Raw genomic sequence first — 9,924 nt, forward strand, 5'->3', positions numbered from 1 at the left:
CAGAGGAGAAGCTCTTAATGAATACTTTTCATCAGTATTCACATTAGAAAAGGGCAATGTTAATGAAAATATAGAGATACAGGCTACTAGATTAGGTGGGATTGCGGTTGACAAAGAGGAGGTTTCAGCAATTTTGGAAGATCTGAAAACAGATAAGATTGGGATGGGATTTATCCTCGGATTCTCTGGGAAGCCAGGGAGGAGATTGTAGAGCCTTTGGCTTTGATCTTTATGTCATCATTGTTGACAGGAGTAGTGCCAGAAGACTGGAGGATAGCAAATGTTGTTCCCTTGTTTAAGAAGGGGAGTCGGGACAACCCTGGTAATTATAGGCCAGTGAGCCTTACTTCAATTTGGGGTAAGGTGTGGGAAAAGGTTATAAGAGATTGGATTTATAATAATCTGGAAAGGAATAATTTGATTAGGGATAGTCAACATGGTTTTATGAATGATTTGGAGATGCCGATGTTGGACTGGGGTGTACAAAGTTAAAAATCACACAACACCAGGTTATAGTCCAACAGGTTTAATTGGAAGCACACTAGCTTTCGGAGCGACGCACAAGCTATTGTAGGCTATTGTACAAAAATACGGAGTTTCGGGATTGATGGTGATTTAATGGTTTGGATCAGAAATTGGCTCGCTGGAAGAAGACAGAGGGTGGTGGTTGATGGGAAATGTTCATCCTGGAGCTCAGTTGCCAGTGGTGTGCCACAAAGATCTGTTTTGGGGCCACTGCTGTTTGTCATTTTTATAAATTATCTGGATGTGGGCGTATAAGGATGGGTTAGTAAATTTGCGGATGACACTAAGGTAAGGCAGAGTTGGGGATAGTGCCGAAAGATGTTGTGGGTTACAGAGGGACATAGGTAAGATGCAGAGCTGGGTTAAGAAGTGGAAAGTGGAGTTTAATGTGGAAAAGTGTGACGTAGTTCACTTCATAAGAAGTAACAGGAATGCAGAGTACTGGGCTAATGGTAAAATTCTTGGCAATGTAAATGAACAGAGAGATCTCAGTGTCCAGGTGCATAAATCCCTGAAAGTTGCCAGCCAGGTTGATACGTTTGTTAAGAAGAAATGTGGTATCTTGGCATTCATTGGTAGGGGATTGAGTTTCGGAGCCACAAGCTCATGCTTCAGCTGTACAAGACACTGGTAAGGCCGCACCTGGAGTATTGTGTACAGATCTGGTCGCCGCATTATAAGAAGGATGTGGAAGCTTTGGTAAGGGTTCAGAGGAGATTTACTAGGATGTTGTGTGGTATGGAGGAAAGGTCTTACAAGGAAAGGCTGAGGGAACTGAGGCAATTTTCATTGGAGAGAAGAAGGTTGAGAGGTGACTTAATCGAGACATATTAGATAACCAGAGGGTTAGATAGGGGGAACAGTGAGAACACTTTTCCTCAGATGGTGAAGGCTAACACGAGGGGACATAGCTTTAAATTGAGGGATGATAGATTTAGGACAGATACCGGGGTAATTTCTTCATTCACAGAGTAGTAGGGGCATGGAACAGCCTGCCTGCAACAGTAGTAGACTCGTTGACGTTAAGAGCATTTAAATGGGCTTTGGACATACATATGGATAGTAATGAAATAGTACAGGTTAGATGGGCATCAGACTAATTTCACAGGTTGGCACAACATCAAGGGCCGAAAGATTTGCACCATGCTGTAACGTTTTATGTTCTGTGTTCTAAATGTCAGTAAGCCATTGTTAAGAATAAATGTATGAGTTAGGAGCAGGAGTTGGCAATTTGGCACTTTGAGCTTGCTCCACCATTTAATAAGATATTGTCTGATCTGATTGTGATCTCAACCCGACATTCTGACATACCCCAGAGTATGCATATGCAAATTCCACATTCGCCTCATCAGAATGTGCCAATCTACTTTGGGGCAGCCAATTTCAATGTCAGAAGTCACTTCTAAGGGAGGGTCCAAGAAATGCTCATTGTTAACAGGAAACTGTTGTAACCGGCTCACCGACCGGTTTTCCACTCTGCTATGAAGATTGCCCAAAATTGAACAATTGTTATTTTGGAAATCTAGCCTATACTCTTGAAGTCAATGTTCATAGTAAATTGTTGGACAAAAGACTATAGGAGGCAGGGGAACTTCTCATTCCAATTCGTTGCCTTTCTAATCACCTTCCTCACCACCTCCTGGGAGGTGCCTAAAGTCTTTATTATCAAACTTGAGAATCCTGGAAGATCTGCAAAAATAAGTCCCATCCCTGCCATTTTCAAATACAAAACACCAAATAGCTATGCCACAAATGCTTTTTGCTAAAATAAATTGTGTTTACAGTGACAGAAAGCATTGCTGAGAATGAAGGTTACTCGACGTTGATTTTTGTTGAAGAAAGGATTAGATTAAGAATACAATTTCGGCCAGACGGACCAAGGTATAGTCATGTACTCATTTTGTACGTGTGAAGTCATTTTAGTTTGCTGCAGTGGGCATGAAGCCACATTCATTATTACTGTGACCATAAAGTCCTGTGTTAAATCAGATCAGACAATATCTTATTAAATGGTGGAGCAAGCTCAAGGTGCCAAATTGCCAACTCCTGCTCCTAACTCATACATTTATTCTTAACAATGGCTTACTGAACATTTAGAACACAGAACATAAAACGTTACAATATCAATATAACATTTATCCATTACTAAAGTCATACACGCAGATATATTCATATATAAATACATTTATATAAACTTACGTGAGGGCCTGAGAATAATTGTAGTATTGGGAAACTCCAAGGAATTTCTGCACACCATCCATTACTGCAGCAGGATCTGTTCTCAGCTTGTGCCCATCTATAATGTGTAACTAAAACCAGTTCCAGTCAGATTACATTGCTGGACAATAAATCATTAAAATACAAACACAGGATCAAAGTAAGAATATAAATAAAATATAACTCTTCACATCTGTTCAGCTGTCATTCGGCAACGCATTGATTTAGGTAACTGCTCCACACCCTTGTGGTGAGTGATTGTGGCTAAGACATGACTGATTTGCTGTCATGGGTTAGACATCCCTTTGGCAGACAGCACTGAATTTACTGCCACCAGTTTGCAAATAAAATTAGCAGCTCTCAATTCAAAATTCTTCCCAGATGGCTGGGAAGACCAAACTTAAATTTGTTAATTCCTGACATGGTTTGATGTCGCAACTGTATGTGGGCTGTCAAAAAAATAGTCCTGACTGTGAAAAAGTTATAAATATTACCGTGTGACTTTAATTCTTCAAAATAATTGGTTAAAAGCTACTAAGGTGACAATTGCATTGGTGTCTTACCAAGTATCAAGTTGTAGTGCATGTTTTCTGAAGGGATGTGAAGTTTGTTTTACACCAATATAAAAGTTGAAACTTGATTGTATCCAAGCTGGGTAGCAAAAGTCACATGTGAGAAAATGTTGATGTTGTTACAATGCTTCACAATGGATGCAGTGCAATTGTATCTCATGTGGCAGGCAAGGTTTTCAAATTTTATAGTCAAAGCTTCAAAAAATACTAATACCAGATTAACATGAACTTTTTAAAAACTTCAAATCAAGTCATTTCTGACATCATAAAGATCACCAGTTTTTGAGCTGAGCTCACTTGAGCACACGTAGCTAGGTTAGAAAATGGTGCAAATATGCAAATGCAACTTTGAGGAGCCTGCTTTTGCTGCAGCTATCAAAACCCTACAAGTGTAAGTTCATTCATGTTACGTAACTTGTACCATAAAGGAAGTGAAACTCAATACAAATTCTCCACATACAGAGAACGGCTTAAAAACAAAAATCAAATTTGCCCTCCCCTTTTAGTAGAGACAAATGCCAATTACATAACAGTAAATATAGCAGAGTACTCCCCAGCTCTCCCCACCTTTGATCTCCTTAAGCCTTAATTGTCTGATCTCTTTCCCGTAACCTAGTCACGTATACTTGTCCACAGCTAATCATAACTTTTCGCCCACAATCAATCACAACTTCTCTCTCCCATTCTGACTGTCAGGTCTTTACCCTTCCCTACTTCCAGGGATTGTCATCAAAGCTCCTCAGCTGCAAGTCTGTCCACTGGACTAGGTTACCTGGAAAGGACAAGAAGAAAATGAGGGTCCTGCTAATTGGCAGGAACACCACCTGCCATATAATGCCAGTTTCTTCTGCTGTATGCAATCTCTCTGCCCCTTTCCCTATTTCCCAGAGAAATAGGTGCCAAAGCCAATCTAGTCCTTGACTCTTAAGAAGAAATGAATAGCTTGGGATCTAGCATTACCATTCACTTAAACAAGTACAACGATTTCCACCAGTGCTCAGATATTGTAATAACCACAGAATTGAAGTTGGCTTAAAATAGAGATTGAGAAAAATCATTATGCAGAATTCTTTTGATCATGTTTTAGTCGTAAGTGAACACCTCTGTGGTACAAAGAAGTCTACAAAGAAGATCTTGAATTCTGGTCTCTCTGCTTTGGAAGGATGTTGTGAAACTTGACAGGTTCAGAAAAAAATTATAAGGATATTGTAGGGGTTAGAGGATTTGAGCTCTAGGGAGAGGCTGAATAGGCTGAGGCTGTTTTCCCTGGAATGTCAGAAACTGAGGGGTGAGAGGTATGTAGAGGTTAATAAAATCATGAAGGGGATGGATAGGATAAATAGTTAAAGTATTTTCTGCAGGATGGGGGGAGTCCAAACCTAGTGGGCATAGGTTTAAAGTGAGAGGGGAAAGATTTAAAAGGGACCTGAGGGATAACGTGCTCACGCGGACGGTAGTGCGTGAATGGAATGAGCTGCCAAAGAAGGTGGAGGAGACTGGTATGATTACAATATTTAAAAGGCATCTGTATAGGTATATGATTAGGAAGCATTTACAGGGATGTGAGCCAAATGCTGGCAAATGGGACTAGATTTATATAGGATATCTGGTCGGCGTGGACGAATCGAACCGAAGAGTCTGTTTCCATGCTGTACACCTCCATGACTGTATGAGTTGCCTGGAATTGATGTCAATTTATAGGAAGCCCTTACTGTGACTAGATGGAGAAAAGCTGTCAGGAACCGTGAGGGGGCAGAAAAAGGGAAAAGAAATGACCAGATGGTGGAAGGAAAGCGCTGAAGAAGGAAAAAGATAATCAGCTGAGCTTGGGACAGTACTATTCTTCCAGGTGAGCTGTAATTTGAGCTTCACAGCCACAACAGACAACATTCAATCCAGAACTGATATACATCTTGGGCACAGTCCACTGTCTCCCAAGACAGAGAACCTCACCATTAAAATCATGGAGTGGAATAGAAGGCCTTCAGAATGTCTTTACCTGTCCTTCCTGACGACCAGGAAAATAACACAGAGAGGTTGAAAAATACACAGAGCTGAATAAACTGCAACTGAGAGATGCATAACCTATCACATGTAAGTGGAACAGAAGGATTCTTGCCTGTTTCGGTGCTCACCTGTCGAGTTGGGTAGTATGTTAGCCACCTTTCGATGTGTGCTGCATACCAGCCAGGCACCAGACACCGATTATGAAGGGCCCGAAGCTCAGGAACAGCTCGCCGACCTGCCGTGATCACCTCATAAAAACTATACCGAAGGGCAGCGGGATCCTCATGTGCTCGCTGGTGCTGATGGATATTGGAAGAAATGGAAAATTCAGACGGCGTCATGGATCAGTTAAAAAGAGGGTGCTCAACATAATTAAATGTAAGAAAGCAGAAGGGTCGAAGGTTACCTGGTACCAGGAGTAGGCCCGATCTGAAGGGTTGATGAGGATGGTGATTATCTTCACCTTTGGCAAGAGGGCTGCAGCTCGCTTCGGAGCATCCTCTGAATGAAAGTAGTTTGCACTTTTCTCAAACAGAAAGTCTGTGGTCATGTTGGAAGGGATGGGGAAAAAATTCATGTACCTATGAAATTAGAACAGAAGAAGTAAATATTCATTACTTTGAACACAACAGAGTAGTACTACAGTGGTTTATGCCTGAAATCATTAACACTATGAACTCTGTTGTGTAATTGGCTGAATTACCAATCAAGTGCAGGCAATGCTGTCCAAAGCTAAATGGAGCTTGCATTTATAAAGTGCTTTTGATATACACCATACATGAGAAATGTTTTGTTTCATTCACTCATGTGATGCGGGTATCAATGGCTACGCCTCCATTTATCATCCATCCCTACTTGCCCTTGAGAAGGTGATGATGAGCCATCTTCTTTAACTGCTGCAGTTTGTGGGTGTGGAGGAGGGTGAAATAGATACAGCCACTGTACTGTTAGGAAGGGAGGCTCCAGGATTTGATCCAGTGACAATGAAGGAACTGTGATACAATGTGTGGTTTGAAAATAATCGTGACTGCAGTGGGGTTCCCATGCATCTACCGTCTTTTGTTCTTTGAGGTGGTAGAGGTTGCAGGTTTGAAGGGTGCTGTCTGCAGAACAAGAAGAAACATTGAAGTCTGTTCATTGTTGTACAGCAGGAAATGGTAATAGCTAAAATGTGTTGCTGGAAAAGCGCAGCAGGTCAGGCAGCATCCAGGGAACAGGAGAATCGACGTTTCGGGCATAAGCCCTTCTTCTGAAGAAGGGCTTATGCCCGAAACGTCGATTCTCCTGTTCCCTGGATGCTGCCTGACCTGCCGCGCTTTTCCAGCAACACATTTTCAGCTCTGATCTCCAGCATCTGCAGACCTCACTTTCTCCTCAATGGTAATAGCTAGCCAAGTGCTAAACTAAGTTCATGGCACAATTTGCTAATTATACAGCATGAAAACAGACCCTTCGGTCCAACTCGCCCTGCCAAATCAGGTTTCCCAAACTAAACTAGTCCCACTTGCCTGTGTTTGAGCCATAACTCTAAGTCGATCGTATTCATGTATCTGTCTCAATGTCTTTTAAATGTTGTAACTGTACCTGCATCGACCGCTTCCTCTGGCAGTTCATTCCACATACTAACCACCCTCTGACTGAAAAGGTTGCCCATTGGGTCCCTTTTTAATGTTTCCCTTCTCAACTTGAAATTATGCCCTCTACTTTTGAACTTCCCCACCCTGGGGAAAACACCTCTGCTATTCATCTTATCTATGCTCTCATGATTTTATAAGCCTCTATAAGATCACCCCACAATCTCCGACACTCAAGAGAAAAGAATCCCAGCCTATTGACTGACAGATCTCCAAATGTCTGGGAAAATAACATTTAAAAATGGCTCCTGTCAATTGGAAGTCTGGGAATTTTATGTCAAATTTTGATGACTAACAGAGTGGAAGGAACTCCCAGTGTCTAGAACCTGAGCTCTGAAGAGGAGTAAAGTGAGAATGACGTTGAGGTTGGAAAGATACCTTAATAGCTGTTTTCCCAATACATAAATGCATTGATGATAGTCTGAGGATAATGAAGCCCCGAGTCTCCTTTGGTGCACAATGACAGTGTCAAGAATGTGGTGCTGGAAAAGCACAGCCGGTCAGGCAGCATCTGAGGAGCAGAAAAATCACGTTCCGGCAATAATCCTTGGATGCTGCCTAACCTGCTGTGCTTTTCCACACTCTCGACTCTGATCTCCAGCATCAGCAATGCTCACTTTCTCCTGCATAAGGACAGTGACAGAGGTTGTCAGCTGAGGTGCGGCCTAAGCATAAAAAACTGGGGAGGGACCAAAATCCGTCAGGTCTCATCAAACATCTGGTTCCTAACAGAGGCCTGCAGTGAGTGGAAATTCTGCCAAATCCCCAATATATCCCAATATATTAAAAGCAATAAAATCAAGGGAAGCACATCCCTCACTGCAAATGTTGTTCAATCTGGAATTAATCACTGGCTCATCTCCTACTCTGATCTCAAACCTAGGTCCAAGCTTTGGGCTGAAGTACAGTTATTTCCTGCAGTTTTAAAAATATATTCTTAGCTGTGTTCAGAGGAAGCTGGAAAGAGGACAGAGGTTCATGAGGACTGCAGTCATCTGTGTGCTCAGAGCCTTAAAAGCTGCAACGAGTGCATGGTGTTACCTGCTAGTCAAGTCCAAAGATTAGTTAGGTCAGTAATAGCACTGTAGAGGGATCAGTCTGAGGGGGAGATCATGTTCAGTTGAGGCAGTCCTGCCAAGTCAACCTGGTTACTGCTGGGTATTTGCTCAAACTGGTCATGTGGTATACCAGTGGGTAATCCATGGAGCCCTGGGGAAAGCAGGCAACTCAAATCGGAGATTGGGCATCATTGGATTGGGTTCCCCAGAAAACAGTGGCAGTGAAAGAAGAGGTATGTGTTTCACAAGTCAGTATCACTCTGACGTCTACAATACTCAGTCAATACAGGGCAATTTGCAAAGCCACATGCTCTGGCAGAGTGAACAAGGGACATTAGTAGTCATGTTAAAGGGCTTAAAGCTGACTGGGTCATTCATCAGCTTGTCGTTTTTTTGTCCCAAAATGCATATTACACGTTATAGCCACAAACCACCATGATCATTCTATGGTTTGCTCTAACTGCCTCCTTGGAAGGAAATGTAATCAGACAAGTTATTGTAAAAGTGTCACATGTGCCTTGCATTTCTAAATCACCTACATAGTTATCATTGGAGAGCAACTACCACTACTAATCAGAGAGGGTATCACAGCTACAGAAGTTACCATTGTCGAGGAGGGTCTGCCTACTGAGTCAGTATGGGTGGAAATTAGGAACAGTAAGGGAGCAGTCACCTCATTAATCGTTTAGTACAGGCCTCCCAATAGCAGCAGGGAGATTGAAGAAAGCATAGGTCGGCAGATTTTGGAAAAGTGTGGATGTAGTAGGGTTGTTGTAATGGGTGACTTTAACTTTCCCAATATTGACTGGAACCTCCTTTGAGCAGATGGTTTGGAAGGAACTGTTTTTGTAAGGTGTTTTCAGGAGGGTTTTCTAACTCAGTACGTTGACATAGACATGTGGAGACTGTTTAAGGAACAGTTGTTGCGAGTGATGCATAAATGTGTTCCTCTGAGACTGGCACGAAGGGGTAAGATAAAGGAACCTTGGATGACGAGAGCGGAGGAGCTTCTGGTTAAAAGAAAGAAGGCAGCTTACGTAAGGTGGAGGAAGCAAGGGTCTTGCTCAGCTCTAGAGGATTACAGGCAGGCGAGGAAGGAGCTCAAAAATGGTCTGAGGAGAGCAGGAGGGGGCACGAAAAAGGCTTGGCAGGAAGGATTAGGGAGAATCCAAAGGCATTTTACACATATGTGAGGAATAAGAGAGTGATCAAAGAAAGAGTAGGGCCGATCAGGGATAGCATAGGGAACTTGTGTATAGAGTCTGAGGAGATAGGGGAAGCCCTAAATGAGTTTTTTGCTTCTGTCTTTACTAAACAAAAGGACCTTGTAGTGAATGAAACCATTGAGGAGAAGGTAAGCATGCTGGAACGGATAGAGATTGAGGAAGCTGATGTGCTGAAAAATTTGACAAACATTAAGATTGACAAGTCGCCAGGGCCAGACCAGATTTGCCCTCAGCTGCTTTGGGAAGCATGAAATGTGATTGCTTTGCCACTTGCGAAGATCTTTGCATCCTTGCTCTCCAACGGAGTCGTACCTGAGGACTGGAGGGAGGCAAATGTAATTCCTCTCTTCAAGAAAGGAAATAGGGAAATCCCCGGCAATTACAGACCAGTCAGTCTCACATCTGTCATCTGCAAGGTGTTAGAAAGGATTCTGAGGGATTTATGACCATCTAGAAGAGCTGGAAATGTGTTGCTGGAAAAGCGCAGCAGGTCAGGCAGCATCCAGGGAACAGGAGAATCGACGTTTCGGGCATAAGCCCTTCTTCAGGAATGGGGAAAGTTTGACCAGCAGGCTAAGATAAAAGGTAGGGAGGAGGGACTTGGGAGAGGGGCGTCGGAAATGTGATAGGTGGAAAGAGGTCAAAGTGAGGGTGATAGGTCAGACTGGGGTGGGGACGGAGAGGT

General features: G+C 42.7%; 1 protein-coding gene across 13 annotated transcripts in view; it reads right to left on the reverse strand.

Moving 5' to 3' along the window:
- LOC122553234 (bifunctional heparan sulfate N-deacetylase/N-sulfotransferase 4-like) overlaps nucleotides 1–9,924 on the reverse strand; it is an 879,937-nt gene that overhangs the window by 15,861 nt on the left and 854,152 nt on the right. For all 13 annotated transcript variants that reach the window (XM_043696825.1, XM_043696838.1, XM_043696832.1 and 10 more), the window contains 3 exons: nucleotides 5,728–5,902; nucleotides 5,450–5,620; nucleotides 2,725–2,834 (listed from right to left, as the gene is read on the reverse strand). In XM_043696825.1, coding sequence (XP_043552760.1) covers nucleotides 2,725–2,834; nucleotides 5,450–5,620; nucleotides 5,728–5,902 — 456 coding nt within the window. The remainder of the gene's footprint in view (nucleotides 1–2,724; nucleotides 2,835–5,449; nucleotides 5,621–5,727; nucleotides 5,903–9,924) is intronic.

The sequence above is a fragment of the Chiloscyllium plagiosum genome, chromosome 1 (genome assembly GCF_004010195.1).
Source record: "Chiloscyllium plagiosum isolate BGI_BamShark_2017 chromosome 1, ASM401019v2, whole genome shotgun sequence".
NCBI lineage: Eukaryota > Metazoa > Chordata > Chondrichthyes > Orectolobiformes > Hemiscylliidae > Chiloscyllium > Chiloscyllium plagiosum.